This window comes from Triturus cristatus, chromosome 4_1 (genome assembly GCF_964204655.1).
Source record: "Triturus cristatus chromosome 4_1, aTriCri1.1, whole genome shotgun sequence".
Taxonomy (NCBI): Eukaryota; Metazoa; Chordata; class Amphibia; order Caudata; family Salamandridae; genus Triturus; species Triturus cristatus.
Window position 1 is genome coordinate 222,981,466 of NC_140585.1, and position 24,968 is coordinate 223,006,433.

A 24,968-nucleotide genomic window follows, 5' to 3' on the forward strand; every position below is an offset into this window, starting at 1 on the left:
TCATTACTCCAAAGGCTCTATAACAGGAGACATTACTACACAGTTTTTCCACAGTTACATCAGGAGTCACTAATATGCCTGGGACATTGCAGCTAGGCTTAAGGTGGTATTTAAAAATATCTATATATAATATATATTTAAATTTTGAGCGTTTTGCGCAATGGGGATGGAATAAGCAGAGCGCATAAAGAGACTACGGGTGCTCAACTATGTATAACATTGGAAGCAGTGTTAATATGTTTATCTGTATGAATGCATTCATGTGTATGTGTATATATGAATGTATCAGTATATATATATCTTTATTTATATCTACATTCACATACATTTCAAAAAAGAAGAAATAACTTGAGGATAGTGACTTCAAATGTAGTGTTTGCAATGTACTTACTTAGTAAATGCTACAGTGATAACATCATGCAACCCTTCTTTCTATGTTACAGAAACTAAGGAAGGATCACAATGAAAGACTCTGCTGACATTCGAACTTCATTTAAAAAAAAAAAAAAGAAATCATGACTGTATGGAAGGCAATGCAATAGCAATGCTGCAAGGGGTTATTCTCGGTTTACTTGTGCAGACAAATAAACCTAAACATCTACTACTGTTAAGGGAACTATCTCCACATTTAGAACAGGACTCTAAGGACCATATGTATGAACACATTTTCCCATAGACACAGAATGGGTAAAACCCTTTGATACATCTGTGTAATATCTAAGGTGTGATGTAATCACTTACTGTGTGTTCTGTCATCTCCTGGGTGATGGAATGTCTACACTTGAATATGCTGTTTATTCCCTGGAAGCTGTTGTGATGAGCGGTAATAAACCTGACTTCTTCCTCTACTTAACTGGATTGTGGTCACTTCAATTGGCGACGAGTTTGAGACGCACCGCTCATCGTTATACCTACGTGTGCAGAGTACAAACTGACTGCTGTTTTTTTTCCAACATTTTGATTTTTTTTGTTATCGATCAAAGACTTTTCTGTGTTACCGATGGGACAGTCAGTCTCGGTTAGCAGTTATCTGGCGTAAAGACTGTTCACTCTTTTGCCAACATCGTAATCACAAGGAAAAAACGAAGTTTTAAAAGCTTTTTGCCGAACAGGTTGAACGAGGAAAGCTGCAAGTAATAACAAACCCTCAGATGTCACACGATTGTGGAAGAGAGCAAAACGTAAGGAAATTGTGTTATTCCTACCTTTGTTTCTGTCGTGGATGTGATCGGTTCACTGTTGGGTCATTGGTTTCACCGTTGGATACGCGCAGCTCTGGAGGAGACCGTTGATCTTCACTCATTCGCGCTGAGCCAAGAAATGATGACGTGGTGTGCGTGTGTGCTGTGACGCGCCCACGTTCTTTGTTCTTCTTCCTGTCAGCTGAATTCTACTAGCGTCATAGAGACAGCCTTCTTTTCACGTGACTACGTTCTGTGTCTGCGGGATCGGCGCGCATTTGAACGCAGTAGTCATATCGGAGTATTACTTCACAAGACTACTTGAAGGTATTTGAGCAGTTGTTTGACGAACATTTACCCCGCGGAAAGACTGCTTCACAGGGGACAAGGTACTGCACGTTTTTCACGGAGTTTAATGTCTAACATTCAGGCATCGGAGCTACAGTTTTTTCCACTTTGCTACGGATAATTCTTCACTGACAGCGCACCACTGCCATCTTGTGGTTGTTTTTGAAACAGAAAAGTCAAAATCTATTTCAATTGTTGGAACTTTATATCGTTTTTTCACCGTGCTTAATTATTATTATTTTAAAGAGGGTGAAAACTATGATATATACGTATGCATTGTACTAGTTATCAGTAATATTCTCTGTGTAAGGGAGAAAATTAGGTGTTTGTCTGCGTAGTGTCCCCCATAGATTTGGGTTTCCATATACAGAACGCTGTGTTGTTTTTTTTTTTTGAAAATCAGTACAGTGTTTTATTAGTTTTGTTCTTTTAGCAAAAGAAGAATACTCACTGCGTAAGCGAGTAATTCAAGTGTTTTTCTGTATAGTGGTTATTTACAGTATTTTGTTTTCAATATGCAGAATGTACAGGCACCTTCCCCTTTCCTACAGCTTCCGGGAGACCCACCAGTAGAGTGGAAAGTATGGTACAGGGCATTTACGAAGTATCTAGGAGCCATAGGGGGCCTTAGATTTAGTGCTGAACGTAAGAGATTTATTCTCGAACACAATTTGGGTTTTGAAGGTCAGGCTGTTTTGGAACATTTACCTTTACCTGAACAAGTTGAGGGTGAAGAACCACTAAATGATTTTGATCAGGCCATTCAAATGTTAGAAAAACAATTTGATGTGGAAAAGAGTTTAGTAGTAGCCAGGCACAAGTTTTTTACAAGGGAGCAACAAACATCGGAGAGTATTGTGTCATATGTTGCTTCTCTACGTATTTTGGCTTCTGAATGTGAGTTTGAGAATTTTACGTCCCAACTCATCAGAGATCAAATCGTAGTACGATGTAGAGACAAAAAAGTGCAACAGAAATTACTGACTTTGAAAAATCCCTCACTTGAAGAAACTGTGTCCATTGTTAAAAGTATTGAGCTATCTCAAACCTCTTCAAATGAACTGAGGCCAGACAAATCTACAATTGGAGTCGTTAATGAAGGGAAAGTTGTGGGAGAAAAGAGTAGTGTTCCTGAGAAAAACAGTACTGATAACAAAGGAAAAGTGCCTGCAGCCAGACAAGAAAAAAACCAAATGTATCCTCAAAAGAGGAATGTCTGTTCAAAGTGTGGTTATCCTTCCCATTTTCCTAATTCACGTATTTGCCCAGCTCGTAATGCCTCCTGTAGGAATTGTGGTAAACAGGGTCATTTTTCAAAAGTGTGTATGGCCAGGAGGAATATCAGTGCTGTGTGGGAGGAGAGTAATACGTTGGAGAATGACACAGAAGTCATAAGTTCTATGTCCGACTTAATGTTAGTAGTTAAGGATGACTGTGAGGAATGTCCAGACCCTATTGTGGATATCATAGTGGATGGGAAAAGTTTGAAATTACTAGTTGATTCAGGAGCACGCATGACAATGATCACTGAAGAATTGTTTGAATCTGTGTGGGGTGACAAACTTCTTCAACCTCCTGATAGGAGTCCTGTATCCTATGAGGGAAGGAAGATTCAGCTGAAGGGTTTTTTCGAAAGCACATTAGAGTTTGAAGAGAAAACTATCACTGGGAAAATTTATGTTGCTATTAAAGGGTTAAACATCCTGGGGTGGTACCACCAAGGTCTATTCGGAATGACCCTTAGACCTGGTACAAAAGATCCAGTCTCTATTGTCAATGAATCAACACCTTATGACAATCCTTCAATCTGGGGAAGTAAATTTCCATATGTTTTCTGTGATTCTTTAGGTCTGATCAAAGGTTTTAAACATCTTATCAAGGTGAAAGAAGGAGCAATCCCTAGCAAACATAAACTGAGAAATGTTCCTTTAAGTGTTAGGGATGATTTAACAAAGGAGCTTGAAAAGATGCGTGAATCTGGTGTGATTGAGCCTATCGAATCATCTCTCTGGTTAAGTCCTTTGGTCGTCGCACGGAAATAAAATGGAAATCTTAGAGTCTGCATTGACTTACGCAGTCTCAATAAGAACATATGGGTGGATTCTCACCCGTTACCCCGCATTGATGATATTGTTTCCAAGTTTCAGGGTTTTGAATGGTTTTCTAAGATAGATTTGTCTTCTGCTTACCATCAAGTTGAATTAGACATCTCCTCAAAACATTTGACAGCTTTTGTGTCACCGTCAGGAACTTTTCAATTTAAACGTATGCCGTTTGGTCTAGCTTCGGCGGCTTCAGTTTTTCAACGTGTGATGGAACAAGTTCTAATGGGAGTGCATAATACGGTTGTTTTCCAAGATGACATTTTAATTGCTGGAGTTTGCAGGTCATCACATGACAAGAGTTTGATGGAAGTGTTAAATAGGCTGCAAGAGAAAGGTATAGTGGCCAATTTGAGCAAATGTGTTTTTGGCGTTAAGTCTATCGATTATCTAGGACACTGCATATCTGGTGAGGGCATTCTTCCCAGAGTTGGCTTGATTGAGGCTATAGTTAAAGTTCCCTCTCCCAAAACCAAGGAGCAGGTTTCGTCTTTTCTTGGCATGTGTGAGTTTTATTCCAAATTCATATCCAATTTTGCGGCTAAGACTGTTCATTTACGTGAATTGTTGAAGAGAGGGACTGTTTTTATGTGGGACCACAGATGTCAAACAGATTTTGATCAAATCAAGGATGATCTTGGGCAGTGCAATATTTTGACTCCTTATGATCCTTCTTTAGATTCAGTAGTATCTGTTGACGCTAGTCTTGATGGTTTAGGTGGTATGTTGACCCAAATCTAAGCTGGAAAGGAATTCACTGTTGGATTCATCTCTAGATCATTACGTCCTAGTGAGAAAAATTATTCTGTTATAGAAAGGGAACTCTTAGCTTGTTGTTGGGCTGTTGAGAGGTTTAAGAGTTTTCTTTGGGGAAGATCTTTTAAATTATTGACTGATCACAAACCTCTGATTCCTATTCTCAATGGGGTTTTAGTGAAAGATCATACTCCTAGGATTGCGAGATTGAGTTCTAAACTTCTTCAATACAATTTTACAGTGGAACATATTCCTGGAGGTAAAAACATCAGACCTGATTTTCTCTCCAGGTTGCCTTTGCCAGTGGTGCAGAGGAGGATGAAGAATGCTTAATTGCGAGCATTGATGTATGCAAAGAGGGGTGTTTCAGGGAGGAAGAATGGTTTGATGCGTTGAAGTCTGATTCTGTCCTCATGGAGGTAAAAAAATGCATTATTCAGGGTTGGCCTAAGGAAAAACACCTGGATAGTGAACTGCAACCTTTTTCAAAAGTGGCTGATGAACTTTCTCTAGAAGAGGGTGAGATGATCTTACGGGGTGATAAATTTGTTCCCCCAGTTAGTTTGAGAGATCGTATAATTACAGCTGGACATGAAGGTCATTTGGGTCAAACATGTACCAAGCGTAGGATTCGTGCTATTTATTGGTGGCCTTCAATGGACCGTCATATTGAGAACAAGGTTGAAAATTGTTTTACGTGCTGTTCTAGTGATAAGGTAATCAAGACTGTCACTCCTCCAAAGGTGAAGGTTGAGCTACCTTCAGGTCCTTGGTTGAAACTTGCCTTAGATTTCATTGGACCATTCAATGCTTTACCAAACAAATATAGATTTGCTTTGGTAATTGCGGATTATTACAGCAAATGGTGGGAGGTTTGTTTTTTGACGGAACCTAACACTAATGAGGTTATCAAATTTTTGGAGAGCTTGTTTGCGAGGGAAGGTTTCCCTAAAGAATTAGTGTCGGACAATGGGGTACAGTTCGTTTCCAAAGAAATGTCTTCATTTTTGAACCAATCTGGGATTTTCCATCGGCATGTAGCTCTTTATCACCCACAAGGAAATGGTTTTATTGAGCGCATGAATCGCATTTTGGTTGATTGTGTGCAATGGGCTGTTGCTGGTAACATGGATATTAGAGGAGCTGTGCAAAGTATGTTGTGGGCTCATCGCACTACTCCTGGTATTGAATTTGGGAAGAGTCCTTTTGAGTTACTGAGAGGGAGAGCTGCAACGTTTAACATGTGTCCAGCTTGGATGAAGGAGTGGGGTCTATTGTCTAGATCTGTTTCTCCTTCTTCTCCTGTGTTAGCTGAGGGAAAGGTGCATTCTCAGATACTCAACAAAATCAATGCCAATGATAATTCTACCAGTCGTTCAAGACAGAGCTATCATAAAGAAGAGTGGTCTCACAACATTAAGGTGGGGGATTGGGTCAAGATTAAGATTCCTCAGAATGTACCCAAGGGTTTATCTAAATTTAGTAAACCAATGTGTGTTGACCTGGTTTCGCGTTATGCTGTGAGAGTTGATGGTAAGAATTGGTGGAACGTAGCCAGGATTTATAAAATTCCTGACAAAGTTGTGCTTCAAATGGGCTTGACTGATAATGGTGTTGGAAGAAGTTCACTTTGTGATAATGCGTCACAAGATAAGTCCACCTCATTGTTGAGGAGAAGCACCCGGATGAGATATGTTCCCAAACGTATGGACTTATAGTATGTATTTGTTATCTTATTTGTATGGACTTATAGTATATATCGGTTATCTTGTTTCTATTCATAATGAATGTTTATTTTCTTTATTTTCATGTTATTTATTGTATTGTGTTTTTTATTTCTTTTTTAGGAAAAATCTACTTTTTGGTCTTTCTTCCATTTTCTATTGTTTGTGTTATTGTGAAGAAGGGAGATATTGTAATATCTAAGGTGTGATGTAATCACTTACTGTGTGTTCTGTCATCTCCTGGGTGATGGAATGTCTACACTTGAATATGCTGTTTATTCCCTGGAAGCTGTTGTGATGAGCGGTAATAAACCTGACTTCTTCCTCTACTTAACTGGATTGTGGTCACTTCAATCTGGCCCTAAATGAGCCCGTCGTCCTGTTTGGTTTTCTTTATGGTGGAAGTAGGACACATACTGAACACTAGGCACCTGATTAAGAGGTGGTCGGTTTATTCCGGCCAGTGCGTAAACGTTTGTTTTTGTACGGATCCGAATTATGAGTTAGCCGGTTTGAATACATCAGATAATTACCAGATGCGTTAAATACCTCATCTTTTGTTATATTTTGGCTGGTCAAACCAGCTGAAATTTAATGAGGGAAAAGCATACTGTATTTACCGTATCATGCAGATTTTGACGTGTTAAAATCTGCATGTTATTCCCCAATAACTCGTAATAGGTGTTATTTATTGCCACCAATAAAGAATGTACCCCGTGGTATCAGTATTTATCAGGTGTGATAAATAGCTCCTAAACTCGTAATCAGGCCCTGTGTGTGTGTCAGTCATTCCATACTACTGGTGGCAATACACACTTTTAATACGTCCTGGGTTTACCTCCCCCACAGAGCGGTAATTCACCACGGATGGTGAACTACTCAGAGGACAAGCCAAGGAGTATACATCTTAAAATGACCTTGCAGTTTATCATTCGACAGATAGTAATGTTTCAAGCTCTATGATGGAAGGCATGCACACTGTCCACAATTCATGATACTGAAGGAAAGGGGGACGTACCTGCTGGACGTACGCGTAGGGAGCAAGTGGGTACTGAACCCCACTGATCTCAAAGATGATATCCGGCATGGCAGGTAGACTGCAGCACTTCACGGTGTACTGTGAAGAAGAAATAGCTTCACTGAACAACTGTGCATCGAAATACATAATACCGTATAATATTAGGGTCAGTTCTGGACAACACCGCCGCCTGCCTACTGTACCCAGATTTTCCACTCTCCTTCCCACATACTTTTGTCATTCCGTGAAACACCATGGTCACAAAGCATAGTGCAAATATGTAATTATCTGTAGGTATAGTTGATAACTATTAGTATAACTTTCAATTGTGCAATTGGTGCAGTGGTACCAGGGCCCAGGAGGGTGAGAGATCCACTGCACCCCATTGAATACCTGTGCTTACGTACTGGATTGGGGTCTCTGTACAACAGAGCTGTAAGAAAAGCTTCCAAATATCAATTAATTCAAATAAATAAGCATAGATACAAAAACATATGCATCAAAGCAGCACAATAACTCTGTTGCTATCCACTGCCACACACCCTTTGTTCTGCAGCAGATTACAGAAAGTTGGATTTTGAATTTTTTTCTACTTTTTTCTAGCTTTCTTCTTTTTGGTATCAGTTGTGTTTCATTTTTACAAGTGGATATTGTTAGAAATGGGGGTCTCTAGTTGGCAATGGCTGGCCACTGTCCAAATAGGGACCCTTCTTCCTAAGTCAGAGTAAGCAGACTACACCCTTTGATAACCCCTGCTCAACCCTGTGGTAACGTAGCACGAGCAGCTAGGCTTATCTCAGAGGCAGTGTGTGAAGCATTTATGACCATACACAGTAACACAGTGAAAAACACTACAAAGGGACACCACACAAGGAGTTATAAAAAATAAGTATCTTTATATATAGACTTAACACAAGACCAATAACGGTAGAAATCTACAATACTAGAAAATAGGGTTACTCTTTAAAATGCTGCAAAAATAGTTCAAGGTGTGCAAAGAGAAGTTCAGTTCAAGGCAGTGGTCTCTGCGACCCTTTTACTCACAAGATACCTGGATTCTGTAGCAAAGCAACAAAAATGTCGCTAAGGAGTTGTAGCGATAATTTTCCTCATGCTAACCTGCGATGCACTGAATCCTTGCCGCAAGGGAGGATGAAGCGCTGATTTGTGTGCAGGACAAAGCGATAAACTTCTGCACGCTAAGCCGGCGATGCGATAAAATTCTTGCCGCGAAGGGAGGATGATGCGCGAGCCTGTTGTGTGTGCGATCTTGTTGCGATGAGAGAAAATGGCGCTCCGCGAGGGAGCGACGATCCTGGTGCTATGCGATGAAAATGGCAAACGCTCGGAGTCCGCTCTGCGATGTCGTGAAGCGATAAACTCGATGCGATGAACTTTGGTTAGCGAGAGTTTTCAGGCCCGCAAACATGCAATGCGATAATCTTCGGGTTAGCAAACGTTTGGCAGCCCGCAGACAGGTGATGCAATGATCTTTGGTTAGCGAGCGCTTTCAGGCCCGCAAACATGCAATGCGATAATCTTCGGGTTAGCGAGCATTTGGCAGCCCGCAGACAGGTGATGTGATGATCTCCGGTAGCGAGCACTCAGCGGCAGCAGCGCGACGATTTTCCTCACGCTCTTCAGCTGCAGCGGCTCGCTAACGGGCGTTAGCGATGATTTTCAGCGCTCTCTTCTCCACAGTAGAACTAGAGGCCCTGGAACTCACAGGAGCCTCACCTGCAGATAGAAATCCTCGCTGGGAGGAAACAGGAGGCTGTTGGTGGAGTCTGATGTGCCTGAGACTCCTGCAAGAGGCTAGCTCTCTTCTAACCCGTGGGTGATTGTTGCAGTCAAAAATAAAAGTTCCTTCAAAGTAATTTTTTTCTTCTTCCAAGTCCAGTAGTAACCACTGCAGGCCAGTCCAAGAAACAGCACACAAGCACAAGGACAGTCCTTCTCCTGCCGATTCCTTTAGTTACACGGACAGAGGTTCTTCTTGTTGTCCAGGAGCAATACAAATTGTAGGGGTTTGGGCACAGATATTTATAGCCCAAAAGTCTTTGTTCTCAGAAGCTACAAGTCACTGAACCCAGCCAGAACCAGTTCGGCCCAGCCCTGGAGCACTTTGTTTACCAGGCTGCATCCTTCCTTTCAGAAAGAGGGGCTCTGCCATCAGACGCACAGTGGGAGGTGGAGCCAGCATTCACCTTGCCAGGCACAGCCCTATTCAGGTCCAGGATCTACCCCTCCCCATACTCCAATGCAGATCTCTCTATTCAACCGAGGTCTGACTCAGCCTGCCCTGTCCCTCCAAAACCAGACAGCCAATACACATAACAGCAGAGCACACTGGAAGACTTAGGCAAGAAAATACCTACTTTCTAAAAGTGGTATTTTCAAACACAGAACATAAAAATAAACTTCACTAAAAGATGTATTTTAATATTCTGAGCTCAGGCATACTAAATTCGTTTTTCTACCATGTTCTGTGGGTCAGTTAGGACTATAGAATGTAATAGCCGAACCAACCATTCTAGCCTATGGAGAACAGGTAGCCTTACAGTAGTGAAAAACGAAATTGGGTGTAATTCACTACCAGGACATGCTACACACATCAGAGCATGTCCTACCTAACACATACAATGCACCCTACCAGAGGGGTGGCTTACATGATGCCAAGGGAAGGTTCAGGGGCTGGGAAGTGGGTGCACTTCACAGCCAAGATGGCAGTTCTAGACTGCACACAGACACTGCAGTGGCAGGTCTGGAACACACTTTACAAGCTGCTTTTGTGGGTGGCGTAAACCAGCGCTGCAGGCCCACCAGCAGCATTTGGTTTACCAGCCCTGGGCACACACAGGCCACGCTACTAGGGACTAACAGGTAAACCAAATAAGCCAATCATGGATATACCAATTCACATGTCATCTTTACACAGGGAGCATTCGTGCTGTGGCACTGAATGGCAGTGGCACAGTGCCCAGAGCATCTATCACCAGCAAAAACAGAGGAGACAACAGCGAAAAATGGAAGGGAGACCCACGCCAATGGTGCTAGGTCTAACAGATATCAAATATCGCACACCGACAAGCAGAAAGAGAACAACATGTATCTTTCATTGTAGAACATCTTTGAGAGCAGTCTATCTTTAACTCACAAAGTTGCTATTGCCTATGCCTTGATTCAGGTGTTTATAAATGGTGTGTAAGAGGACAGTACAGTGTATAGACTTCAAGAGCAAATCTTTTTTTTAACGATTTTACATTATTAGATGGGACGTTTTTTATCTTAAGTAAATAAAATGAGGCGGAAATTCGATGCAACATTAAAAACATTTCCAAAAATGTCTTGGTATCTCCGTGGAATAAAAGCGCAAAATGCTATCATTTTAAGAGAAATGATTAAAAAATGCCGCTATTTTGAAGAATGTCTCCAAATTCTCTTAATAATAATTAACATGTTGACTTTGACGTTTGCCCTATTTACTAAGCTTTCGGAATAATCATAACACTGTTGGGAAACTTTAATGTGGTGGGTGTAAACTATGCATTGTTTATTACACATGCTAGTTCTGTTGCATGCACACATAGGTTCAGAAGTACTTAGCAACTTAGCAGTCACAAAGCCTGCGATTTACTAAAGCCCTTATGTTTCAACACATTTCCCATAGACACAGATGGGTATATTCACAAGAACGTGTGCTAAACATCTCCAAAGAATGTTAACGCAACTTTACACAATGCAGCCTATCGCGGGAAAATAACCCTGTGTCAATGTGGAATTCACAACACGGCAGTACCATGTGATAGTCCACCGAAAACGCGGCCAATGTCTGCGATACAACCACCTCGATGGAGATAAAAACATAAACCTCAACGCGAAAAAACATGCGATGGTCCAAAGCGCGATGAGGAGATCAGCGATAAGCAGCGCTAGGCCTGCAATACACACATGGCAGGCGGGAAAAATAACTATAAAAGAAGAAAAAACACTCAAACATAAACTGACCAACACCCAAGCACCATGGAGGCAGCCAGAGCATGTGCAGTGGACAAGCGCAACCCCACAAGCACCCTGAACGACCATCCTGGGACCTCGGGGACGGGGAGGGGCAAGGACAAGAAGAAGAGGAAGACGAAGTTCAGTCCGCAGGAAAACTGGATCCTAATCACGGAGGTGATGGAACACCATCAACAACTGTTCGTCACCTCCAACGTGCCATTGGGCACCAAAAATGGATTATGGCGGGACATCATGGACAAGGTGAATGCCATCGGAGAGCACAAGAGGTCAATGGACGAGGTCTAGAGGCGATGGACTGACATCAAGCGCAAGACCAAGGATAAACTCACAGCCAACCAAAAGGCTGCAATGCAGACTGGAGGTGGGAGCCCAGCACCACAGCTCGTGCAAGCTCTGGGCGGACGCGCGCAGAGCCTGATCGAGAGGTAATGCCGCTTGCTGCTTAGCTGATGTTTTATCATTTTAGTCGTGCCCACATCATATTGTATATATATTTCTTGCACACGCTGCTGCTCTGATTGTAATTTGCACACTTACCGGCCTCATCCACCGTTCCTGGATGCTCCATAGCCCTGGTCCGACTCGGCAAGTGCCGTTGAGCGGCGGGCTTCTCGGAGACGCTCTCAGGGCGGGACACTTCCGGTGCAGGTAGCGCTCTAGCCTACGCGCTGCCTGGCTACTTAACCGGATGCCTTCCCGTACGTGCCCAGCCTGGGCCAGGGGCCATGACCCCTGGCAGTTCTCATAATATTCTCAGCTACAGTGCTCAGTCACTCACTGCTCTGAGAGGAGCCACCGGAACTAACTGCCTATATTCTATGAATATCGCTAACAACCCCTCCAGCTGCTCCTTTTGTAACTACAAACTTCAGCCCTGCTGGAAGGATGATCCCGCACTTGGCCCCCCCTTGAAATTCTTCCTCCTGAACTGTCGCTCCCTTTCTAGACACTCCACGGAACTTAAACTTTTGTTAGCTGACCTTAAACCAGACGTCTTATTCCTGACGGAAACCTGGTTACACGACGAAGTCGATCCAGTCATCATCCAAACCTTACCTCCTGGCTATTTAATACAAAGGGTAGACCGGAAGACCGGAAGAGGTGGGGGACTAGCCATAATATTTAAAGACATCTTTAGCTGCCGGTCCTCTACGGATGGCCCACTAGATTGCGAAAGCATGCATTTCTCTCTAGAAATCTCACCTACCTGCACCTTCTCAGGTCTTTTGCTTTACCGTCCCCCAGGACCTATTGGCCAATTTCTCATTTCTCTCCCCATACTTGTGGCAGATCTAGCTCTAACTTCAGAGAACTTCACAATTCTCTGTGATATTAACATCCATCTGGATGATCTCTCCAACCAACTGGCCATTGAGTTATCAACCTGCCTATCCGCTCTTCAAATCAAACAGAAAGGCTTCGCCCCTACACATGACAAAGGTCATCTCCTTGACCCAGTGTTTAGTAATGATCAGAAGCTCTCGGTTGGCGCTCCCATCCCCCTCCCTTGGACCGATCATTCGCTAGTTACCCTGGTATGGGAGACTTTTGCCCCTAACCACCTTCAGAAGACCACCTTGACACTTGAGAGGAAATGGTCGAATCTCTCTGCTAGCCAATGGACCGCTGTCCTTAATGCCACTAAACCACACAATGACCCTAACCCTGAGTTGGCTAACAATAATTTCAACTCATGGATCCTTAACTCACTGGACACGCTCCTGCCAAAAAAAAACTCCCACAAAAGATTCAAGCAAAAATCTGCTCCATGGTTTTCTCCTAAGTTAAGGAAACTCAAAGAGTCCTGCAGACAATTGGAAAGGAGATGGAGACAGAATTATGAAGAAGATAGGAAACTTGATTATAGAGAAGCAATAAGGACCTATAAAGCAGAGATCAAAACTGGACAAATAAACTTTTAAGAGGAAAGGATCAATGCAGCCGCCAACTCTCCTAAAGAGATTTTTCGGATCGCCAAATCTCTGTCCACCATACCGCAGAAACCTCCCAAAGAGGAGGAAGCCCCAGTTCACAGCAATGACCTAGTCGAATACTTCCATCATAAAATTCAGTCGATCTGTCTGACTTTTCCCCCTTATGTGCCTGAGTCTACCGATCCTAGCACAGGAAATCTACATCCTAAAACAAAGGGCTCCCTAGGAGAATTCCCTCTAGTAGACACAAAATCTCTGGACATCCTTCTGTCTAGGGTAACTTCTGGCTCTCCAATGGACCCCGCCCCTCCACAGTACCTCACACTAGTATCCAATACAATTGGCCCAGTCATCCTAGACGTATTAAACTCCTCCATCACCTCCGGCACAGTGCCCCTGGCTTGGAAATGTGCTCAGGTTAGAGCCCTTCTAAAAAAAAACAACCTCGACCACTCGAATATGGCCAACTACCGTCCCATCTCTCTCCTCCCTTGGCTGAGCAAGCTAATTGAGAGACATATTAATTCTACATTAGTCCATCATTTGGAATCCAACAACCTGCTTCATGTCTCTCAAACAGGGCTCCGCCCTCAGTTAGGGACAGAGACGGCCCTTCTAGCGGTGACTGAAGAAGCCAGAAGACTTCTGGACCAGGGCGGCTCGGCAGCTATCATTCTTTTAGATCTCAGTGCCGCCTTTAACACTGTTAACCATAACATCCTGCTCGAGCGGCTGGAAAATATGGGAGTGGGAAATATGGCACTCACCTGTCCTTCCTAAAGGATCGATTCTTCCAAGTCTTTGAGGGAACCGCCACATCCAATCGATGGCCACGCAGCTGTGGGGTTCCACAGGGATCTTCCCTGAGCCCTCAATCAATCAATCAATCAAGGCATTTGTATAGCGCGCTACTCACCCGGAGGGTCTCAAGGCGCTTGGGGTGGGGGGGTCCGCTACTCCTCGAACAGCCAGGTCTTGAGTTGCCTCCTGAAGGCGAGGTGGTCTTGGGTCAGGCGGAGGTGGGTGGGGAGGGAGTTCCACGTCTTGGTGGCCAGGTAGGTGAAGGATCTTCCTCCCGTTGCGGCTCTTCGGATGCGGGGGACGGCGGCAAGGGCGTGGCTGGTCGGTCGGAGCTGGCGTGTGGGAATGTAGAAGTTGAGGTGGTTGTTGAGGTATCTTGGGCCTTGGTTGTGGAGAGCTTTGTGTGCGTGGGTGAGGAGTCGGAACGTGATTCTCTTGTTGACGGGGAGCCATTGCAGGTTTCTTAGGTGTGCGGGGATGTGGCTGTGTCAGGGGATGTCCAGGATGAGTCGTGCTGAGGCGTTCTGAATCCGCTGGAGTCTTTTCTGGAGTTTTGCAGTGGTTCCGGCGTAGAGGGAGTTGCCGTAGTCCAGTCGGCTGGTGACGAGGGCCTGGGTGACCGTCTTCCTGGTTTCGGTGGGGATCCACCGGAAGATCTTCCGTAGCATGCGTAGGATGTTGAAGCATGATGAGGAGACGGCGTTGACTTGTCTGGTCATGGAGAGAGAGGAGTCCAGGATGAAGCCCAGGTTGCGTGCGTGGTCCGTTGGTTTGGGTGCGCTGCCCAGGGCCGGGGGCCACCAGGAGTCGTCCCAGGCGGAGGGCGACGATCCCAGGATGAGGACTTCCGTCTTATCTGAGTTCAGTTTCAGGCGGCTGTTCCTCATCCACTCGGCTACGTCTTTCATCCCTTCGTGTAGGTTGGCTCTGGCGGTGGCGGGGTCGTTGGTGAGGGAGAGGATCAGCTGGGTGTCATCGGCGTAGGAGATGATGTTGAGGTTGTGTTGGCGTGCGATGGCCGCAAGGGGGCTCATGTAGACGTTGAAGAGGGTGGGGCTGAGCGAGGAGCCTTGAGGGACGCCGCAGATGACTTCGGTGGCTTCTGATCTGAACGGGGGGAGGCGGACTCTCTGTGTCCTTCCGGCGAGGAAGGAGATGATCCAATCCAGTGCCTTCTCTTGGATTCCGACGTTGCTGAGGCGCTGCACTAGGGTGCGGTGGCAGACAGTGTTGAACGCCACGGAGAGGTCCAGGAGGATGAGGGCCGCTGTTTCCCCGTTGTCGAGCAGGGCTCAGATGTCGTCAGTGGCTGCGAGGAGGGTGGTCTTGGTGCTGTGATTGGCTCGGAAACCGGACTGCGAGAGGTCGAGGGATCCATTCGTCTCGAGGAAGGCGGCCAGCTGTCTGTTGACGGTCTTCTCGATGACTTTAGCAGGAAACGGGAAGATCGAGATGGGGCGGTAGTTTTTGAGGTCGGTGGGGTCGGCTGATGGTTTCTTCAGGAGGGCGCTGAGTTCGGCGTGCTTCCAGCTCTCCGGGAAGGTTGCGGTGTTGAAGGAGGTGTTGATGATGTCCCGTAGATGGGGAGCGATGACAGAGTCGGCCTTGTTGAAGACGTGGTGGGGGCAGGGGTTGGTTGGAGATCCGGTGTGGATGGAGTTCATCGTGCGTATGGTCTCTTCGGTGTTGATCGGGGTCCAGGCGCGGAGGGTGGTGGTGGGGGGCGCTGGTGCGATCGTCGGGTGCGTCGGCTGTGTGCTGAAGCTGTTGTGTATGTCTGCGATCTTGTTGTGGAAGTACGAGGCAAGGGAGTTGCAGAGGTCTTGCGATGGGGTGATGTCGTTGTTTCCGGCGCTGGGGTTGGAGAGCTCTTTGACGATGTTGAAAAGTTCCCTGCTGTTGAGGGAGTTGTTGTCCAGTCGTTCCTTGAATGCTGTTTTCTTGGTGGTGTGGATCAGTTGGTGGTGTTTTCGAGTGGCGAGCTTGAGGGTGGTCATGTTGTCTGGTGTCGAGTCTCTACGCCAGGCTCTCTTGAGGGCTCGGCAGTTCTTCTTGGAGCTCTTGAGTTTGTCGGTAAACCAGGGTGCTTTCTTACTGCCGGGTCTGCTGGGCGGGGTCCTAAGTGGGGCGAGGTCGTCTGCGCAGTTGCTGATCCACGTCGTGAGGTTGTTGGCGGCCTGGCTGGGGTTCGCTGAGCTGGCGGGAGGGTCCTGGCTCAGGGCTGCGGCGAGCTGGTCGGCTGTGATCTTGTTCCAGCTTCTGCATGCAGCCTGTTGCTGGTGGTGGTGGATTGTGTTCTTTCTGAAGCTGAAGTGGACGCAGCTGTGGTCCGTCCAGTGGAGTCCGGTGGCGTGGCTGAAGGAGATGCCCTATGCTTTTAAACTCCTATATGGCCCCATTAGCTGAGATAGTCCTTGCATTCGGCATAAAAATCATTACCTACGCAGATGACACCCAACTGGTGGTGGCACTAAACCACCCTGAGGGATCATCCTGCGCTCTAGGTGCTTGCCTAGAGGCAGTAGCCGAATGGATGGACCGTTCCCACCTCAACTTAAATGGGGACAAGACCGAACTAGTGTTCTTGTGGAAAATTCCATCACCCGCCTCGGCACTCATTTGGCCGACTTGTCTTGACCCCATGCCCATCCCAAAGCAACAGATTAAAAGCCTTGGCATGTGGCTCGACAGCTCCCTCTGCTACAACCATCAGGCCACCAAGCTCTCTGCTACATGTTTTGGCCTGATGCGGATGCTCAGGAAAATTCTTCCTCTGCTCCCTTTTCAGGCGAGGAGGATTATGGTACAGGCCCTCATACTGTCCCGCTTGGACTACGGGAACGCACTATATCTGGGAGCCCCTCAGTCTACTCTCCATAGACTTCAAGTAATCCAAAATTGTGCAGCTCGCCAATTGCTCCAGTTTCCCCAGAGACAAACAGCGAAACCTGCTCTGAGGAATCTCCACTGGCTGCCCATCCGAGCCAGGATCCATTTCAAAGCTATGTGCCTGGCCCACAAAGCTATTTGGAAAACCGGCCCTCATATTATTCAGTCTTTGGTTACCCCCTATCAACCCTCTAGGAATCTTCATTCCAGTTCTGCTTTTCTTGCCACTCCCCTGAAACTCCAAAGATCTTGGTGGGGTGGACGCTCGTTCTCTCTGAATGCCTCCAACCTTTGAAATGCCCTCCCCCCCCACTCTCCGAGGAGAACCTAATCTGCTGGTCTTCCGGAAACTGCTCAAAACACACCACTTTATCACAGCACACTAGCAGGATTCTCTCTTTAGTCTCTCCGCTCCGCAAAGCGCTAGGAGGCCTCAGGGTAGCTAAGCGCTATACAAATCCAATTTCATTCATTCATTCATGACATGGAGGAGCTGGTGTCGACAGTCATCAGTGTGGAGACTGTGGCCGGAGTCGGGGGACCGGACACTGCTCGACAGGACACAACACAACAGGGTGAGTGACCACCAGGTACTGGGGGGACAGGTGGAGATGGCCACAATGGCACACATGCACAATCAAGCAGAGCACAGTGCACACCCACAATGACCCTGGGCCATGGCCCTGATCTACAGACTGTCACAATGTACAATGCCATGATGTCTGAATGTCAACATGTATCATGCGGCTACATACATGTGGACACTGTGTAATACACCATCTCCCCTTCACATTGCAGGGGCACCGTCAACACCTCCTACAGAGCAGTCCCAGCCACTCTTCACTCATGACGAGAAGGAGACCCCCAGCATCGACACCCAAGCCCTCCAAGACATCATTGACATCATCCGCAACTCACCTCCAGGATCAGAGCAGCCTAGCTGCATCGAGGATACCCCACCCACTACCCAAACCACCCAGCAGGAGGCATCCACAGCCCCGGCAGTCTCCCAAGACCCCCAGGAACAACACATGGCCTTCCAACGCCGTGTGCTGGAGGTCCAGAGGGAGACGGCTGAGCAGATGCGGGTGGGGTTCAACATCATGGCTACCAAGTTGGACGCCATCCATGGGTGTATAGGCCCGCTCCATGGTCTCCAACGAGCCCTGACTGACATCGCTGGAGAGAAGAACACTTGTCTGCTCATAGTGGCTCCAGCGATGCCAGCCGTGACACACATGCGGAGGCTCATGGAGGACATGGTGCGGATGGAGGCGGAAAGGATGGCAGCCACTGCTGCTCATCAGCGAAATGTAGCTGGGATCTACCATGTCCTGCAGATCCTAATCATGGCATTGCTGCTACAAGGTGTGGCGCTGATGAATGCTGCTGCCCCCACACCATCCACATCTCCGCACCCTGGTGTGTCAGTGCCTCACAGTGCGGCAGGCGTATCCACTCCGGCACCTGATGTGTCACTGCCACACAGTGCGGCCGACAATCCTCCTCTGGCCCCTGATATGTCAGTGGCACACACAGTACTGCAACACCCACAGGTGGGGCAGAGCACACATTCGAGGACGTGGATGGATTTGAGTTCAGAAGGAGGCACTAGCATTAATTTCCGCCACCTGGCATATTTCTGCTTGGTGCCGCACATGGCCCCATGACCTTCCACTGACCCCTGATACACTCCGCTGCACTCACCTTGGACCGCGACATGGACTGCCATTTCCTGTTCGATGACCAATGACACGGCGACCAGACTGCGGACTGTACCCTTCCTCTTCCGCAGTACTTGTCATCTCTGGATGGACTCTGGCTGGCCCTCCACGGGCCCATATTGTGTTGTGTGCTTGGCATGGCCCTGTACCGTTCCAGCTGCAAAACTCAACTGGATATGCAATAAACATCCAGTAACACACTGCTGTGTCGTGTGTTTCATCATTCATGTATGAATGCGTGGCTGGATGTAGGGACAGTGATGTCCCTTACGTCAATGATGCTCATCTGGTGGGATGCCAGTCACAGTGTGCTACATTACCTATTGTGTTCCAGGTGCCGTGGACACTACAACAGGGACACACGCATTAGTCACTTCCTTGTCCGGACATGGACTGAACCACGCCCAGAGACCCCGAGTCATTGTTGCAAGCCCTGCGCTGGTCCGGCGCATGCCAGGCCATCCCACTCCGCTTACGTTCCAAGGGGGGGCCCACATAGCTGCCTGTCATAAGCGTACTTGCTGGTGGCGTGCAGGTCACTGGTCTAGTTGTCAGCACGTCACGGCCACTCCCTGAGGGTAGGTTTGCAAACACACCCCACCCATCCGGCACAGGCGTCACAGGCTATGTGACCCCGCAAATATGAGGGGCCGACAACATCACATTCCCCTCTGCCGGTGCTGACTGGATGACGGACGCTCCAGCGTTCTCAATCATAATGGGCCCATGAGTTGTTGCGCACAGGATTAGTGGCACCCGAAGCCTTGCGGCTGTCACAGGCCTACCACCCCATGGCGCTGACTGGGGTCGCACAGGGTTAGTGGCACCCAAAGCCTTGCGGCCGTCATGGGCTTACCACCACGTGGCGCTGTCTAGGGTTGCACAGGGTTAGTGGCACCCGAAACCTTGCAGCCGTCACAGGCCTACCACCACGTGGCACTGACTGGCGTTGCACAGGGTAAGTGACACTGAAATAGCTGAGCGGGTGTGCAGCCTGCGATGATGACGTGTGCACTGATGTGGTCAGGACTCAGCGTCATATGTGGGACCTGCTGGACTGCGAGGTGGGTCCGCATGATGTGGACCATGCCATGGTATCGGGACCGGGGCCTGGAGCTTGCACGGGCATGTGGTGTGCCCACTGATGGACACACCAGTGGCAGCAGGTGAGCAGTGGGGCCTGGGTGCGCAGGGGCGGCAGTGTCTCTCTCTCTCTCCCTTCCCTCTCTCTCTCTCTCTTTCTCCCTTCCCTTCCTTTCCTTTCCTTCCCTCTCTTTCTCTCTCTGTCTTTCTTTGCTTCTCTGTTTCTCTGTGTCTCACTCCTTTGATGTGCGCATGACACACGTCCTGATTTTGTGCTTTATTTTCCAGGCTGTGACGTTGAGTTGTCCCTGACGGACCCGAAAGGAGTCTTCTGCATTGGGGTTTTGTTTTGTATTACAATAAAGTTTTTTGTTGTTATTTCAGTGCTGTGTGACTGCTACTCGTTGTTCTGGCCACACGTGTGTTTATTTTTGGCAATGTGCGTCATCACGCGCTTTTTGTGGCTCTTGTGTCGTGCACGGTATGTGTATGTCCAGGGGGGGTTGTGGTGGGTGTTGTGGCCCTCATGGGTATACGCGTTGCATGATCATTGTCTCCATGGCATCTGTGGGTCTTCCGGTGTGGCTCTTGGCTGGGCTCCCTTTTATGCTGCAGGTAGTCGTCCTGCTTTATACCAGCAAAAGGCAGGTGTTAATTCCCTACTGCTACCGCGGCTTATCGCCTGTTTTTGGTTCGCATCGCAGATCTGACAGGTAGTTGTGAAAGTGGTGTTGTTGTTTTTTCATGTGTTTTTGCACGGGAATGCCTACTCTGCATCTCATTAGGGTTAGTTGGTGGTGTCCACCGTGGAGATCAATTTTGGGGCAGTTATCGCGGGAATACTGGCGATGTCTGCAGTTTGCACCGGCTTGTGAATGGGGTGTTAAATCTATCTCCACTTTTGATGCATTAAGATGGAGATAAATCGATGGTAAGTCCTTGTGAATATACCCCAGAATGGGTCAAATCTTTTGATATATCAGGGCCGTCAAATGGATCCCTGCAGGAGCAGGCAAGGAAGCATTTCTTACTTCTGAAAATTCATGAGTAAAAGACACCTTAGCCAGGAGTAAGACAAAACTAGTCCCAGAAACTTGTTGTGGATTCTGGCCAGAATATTCAGGTGTAATTCACATCTAAAACAGGAGTAAAACTCAACCACTCACATTTTTATTTTTTATCCATGCCTGGATATGTTGTAAACAAATTGGAATTGTATTCAGTCACGCCCTTACCTCCCAGTTGCTCGCCGACTTGGCACCAACAGCTTTTTGGATGCTCGTGATCGCAGACGTGGGGCCGGACAGCAGTGACGTTCCTGTGTCTACAATGGCTGCGCAGCCGCTGCCGCATGCCACAGTAGTGCCGTTGATTATAACCCTAAAAAAAAAAATGGGTTGCGCTTGTTAATATGCAGCTGTGAAGAGTGAGATGTATGGTTTTTTTTAAATGAAGAAGATGTCAAGTTGAATAGGGTTGGTGGGTCCACTTCTTCAGCAGATATTTGCCTAGAAGTGGTCACTAGGGATGTGTATAATTTGCATAATATGCTTTTGCGTAATTATGTGAAATTCTGACAAAATTACGTGAAATATGAGTATTTACGCAAATCTATAATTTAGCCCTACGTTTTATCTTGAAATGCTTCTTTGTGTCAATTTTTGACACAATGACAGATATCGTGCTAAAAAAACACACAAAAAACAGGTGAAATTCCGGAAATTATTTGAGATGTTTTTCAAGTTTCACCCAGGTCTAGCGATTTCTTCTGTAGTGATAGCAATCACTGATGCAAATCTGTGTACATGCCTTGCTAGCTTCCCCAAACCTGCAGCCTTTGTTAAGAAGCAAGCATTTCATTGGTTTCTGTAAGTTTCATCTTCTTTTGCAACTAGCCGTGGGTTGGAGATGTTCGACCAGGCTGATATGCAAAGCAACTGGCCCCAATTATTCACATTAAGGTAAACTCTATAGAAAAATACAGTTCTCATTCCCAGCCGTATTTACAGTGGTAGTGAACAGGCAGAGAGAAATCCCTCTTCACCCTGACTGTTGAGAAGATTGTACTTCCACCTGCCTAGCGGAAAAGTCTCGGCTGGCCATAACATGGACATGAGGTGTCCTTCCATGACAGCAGACAGCTCACAGCCCCAAGATATTGATCACAAAAACACAAGTATACTTTGAGGTGGCTGGGATTGGCTGCTGCTCTTCCACGTTGTATTTTCCTACTGGTTGGAGCGTCCATCACTCAACAGTATGATTTTCACCCATTCACTTCTAGGAGCCGCGCAGTACCCTGTCCTGTATCGCTAACAATCACCAACAGTAGGCGCTCTAGAATGCTGCCCTGTACAATGGCATCCAATTGGGGTTGGAGGTGCATTGTGACGTCATCACCAGATGCCCCCTTTAATGAGGTCCACGTACTAAGCATTCTGCTAATACCAATGGAAAATATCTGGGATGGAATGGACCTACAATGGTGGGGGTCTGCCATTCTGGACTCAAATACAGACAACCTTTATTGCATTCTCAATCAGGAGGGTCACATTGCAGGGATTATTATTAGCATTGAGGAGCACCAAACCTTTCTGGAGTGTTTCATGTTCCATTATGTAATTACTTAATAGTTCAAAATCTCTCATTTTTATTCCGTAGAGCCCTGAATGAAACTCACATTTCACACTCTTTCATATCAGCATGATAATGAAACATATCTTTTTATGTACACACAGACACATGTAGTAAGTGCAGTAATCACATGAGCTATCTGAGCAGCACTGGGAGTGGACACCCGCTGAATGCTCATATATCTGCTGAATGCTCACATATCTGACCTTAACCCACTTAGATATCCTAATAGCAGGATCACTTGGCCACAAGGAATTGATGAGCAGACAATGTGGATGATATAAAGAATTATAGATGGGTGACAGTGAATTTGAGGGCTGCTTCTCACCAAGGGGTTCTAAATGACATGAAATAGACAACAAGGGCAAAGCTTCAGTTGCCTCTGATGTCACACAGAAGCCTGAGCTGAAAAACCTCGTTTTGTACCCATCCAGAATGGTATGTGATGCATGCCCACCCCAAACCAGTTACAGTTAGCGCCAAGAAACCGTTGGTGAACGTGCGCTGTATAAATAACTTTTAACATAACATAACACAACTGCCTTTGCCTGCTACGTAGGGGCGTATGATTAATGGGGGAGCTAACATGGCTCTGCTCCCTGTCCCAAAGTTCAAAAAATAATAATAATGGATATTTGTAAACTGAGAGGCTGAGGCAATAGAACATCACACCTAACACTTTAGTAGGGTAGGATTAACAATGAAATAGGAGAGTGCATGACCCCGGAAGACCAGCCCCCTTCGCCTTCCTCACAGGAAAGAATCCATAAGCAATCACAGAGTCATATGGCCCAGCACCACAGTTTAGTTAACAATATAAAAATCTGTTTGATAGAATCCAACACAATTATTTAACATAATGCACAGATTCCATTGTGTTTGTTCATAAAAGATTTCTATATTGATGTTCTTCTTTTATTTTTTTTTAAAAACTCATTCTTTAATTCAAAATGCAGCCAATGCACAGGACTTCTTCAGGGCTTCTCATGGGGGTTCTTCTGAATGACGTAGCATGGAAATATTGTGGCGTTTAGTATGCACTCACTCATCAGAGCTCGGATCACCCTAGGGCCTCTAACCGGAAGGTGCCACTAGCAGACAGACCCCTTTGTATTTGAAGTCCTGGGACCAAATAATACCAACCGGAAGTGTTGTTTGGTGCATCATTGTCATGTATCCTGGTAGGGATTTCTAGTTTCTATTGTCTATCGTGTTATTGATCGAGTGAGTTCGATGGCTCACATCAAATACCCCGTGGCGTGTTCCCAAAGTGAAAAAAACACACGTCACAGGAATGTTGACGTTTGCCTTTATAAATGTGATTAAACATTGTCCCGCATTAAAATGTGGCATAATTATTTATAATACATTATTTTTCACATTTTTGAATTACAGAAATATCTCATTCCAATTGCAAAATCATTAGTTCATGGGTTATGGTCATTAGCATCATTAAAATGACTAATACTCACAAAGAAACGTATCACCCGAAGCTGCACATCAGAGAAAGCTTTAACACCGCCTTCCAAACCATCTACCCTTGCTTTCAACTGCTATGCAGGGGTAGAGGATTGATGGGGGAGACATACATAACATGGCATCTCCTCCCAGTCCCAAAGTAAAAACCAAAATACTAGGCCTGCTGTCACCCACCTCCACCCCTCTCTATGCCCTCCCTTCCCCGTCCTTTAAACCCTCGGCTCCAGGCACTCCAGGGCTGTACCGACAGGCTCCTACAGCACTCAGCCGGAGAAGCCTGGATTGCTTTATGCCCTAGCAACAGTGAGCATAAGAGCTGTAACACACCGTTGCCACAGCACAGCAGTGACTTATCACGTTCAGATTGTGACATACATGATAAAGGCTCTCGGTGAGAGTCATACATAACTATCATTCTCAGGGCTCTGAAGGTGCAAGTATATTGTCACGTGCATTAAATTAATTTTTTGCCAAAGTGGCCTGATAACTGTGTCTCTCTGCTTGGTCAAACATTGATTATGCAGGGGTTGGCATGCTAAGATTAAAGGTAAACACGGCACCAGCACAGTTTTCCCTGGTACATTTCAATTTGCAAAATTAAAGTATGTTGTAAATTCTGATGCATCCAGAACCTAGTGTGAAAAAACCCAAATATGTCATTCCTCATATATCAGGAGACAAATATGCAATAGCAGGCATTTAAAACACCCGGCAACCTCGTGCAGTCATTGCACCCCCACAACGTTCCCCTCAATTTTGGAGGGTCAAACACATTGAAATTTGTCAATGACTAATGTCCCAAAAGAGGCAAAACACGCTGGATTAGGTGCAGTATTTTTAAACTCCCCCTGCATTCCGAGTCAGCACAATGACCACCCGCGAAACTGAGGAAACAGGATGCCGCTGCTGGGGTTTGTCGCAGGTGGTATGGTACCATACATCATAAGCAAAATATTGCCTGACAGACACATTTTGTTTACCAAAATATCGCTCCGCTGGGGCAATATTTCTTATTCACAATATTAAGGACACACTCTCTGACACACAATATTTTTGCACACAATTTTATGACAAACCACCCCTCTGACAGTCCTTGGCAATATTTACACTTTCCTTGGAAACAATCTAACATTTAGTAATAACCTCAGGAGTATAGTTGTCATATGCATAAGGAAAAGTGTAACCAGGGTTCTCATATCAACTGATGGCCTATCTTCAGCCACCTGGGACACCAGCAGCCAATCAGCTTGTCCAAGGAAAGGCACAATTCAT

The 24,968-nt window shown here is 46.2% G+C and overlaps 1 protein-coding gene across 1 annotated transcript in view; it reads right to left on the minus strand.

Annotated features, from left to right (window-relative positions):
- Positions 1 to 24,968, minus strand: part of LOC146854135 (pepsin A-like) — a 109,782-nt gene that overhangs the window by 17,833 nt on the left and 66,981 nt on the right. Inside the window, exons 7-8 of the mRNA XM_085651901.1 lie at positions 20,819 to 20,963; positions 7,130 to 7,228 (exon numbers count right to left, since the gene is read on the minus strand). Of these exons, the coding sequence (XP_085508027.1) occupies positions 7,130 to 7,228; positions 20,819 to 20,963 (244 nt within the window). The remainder of the gene's footprint in view (positions 1 to 7,129; positions 7,229 to 20,818; positions 20,964 to 24,968) is intronic.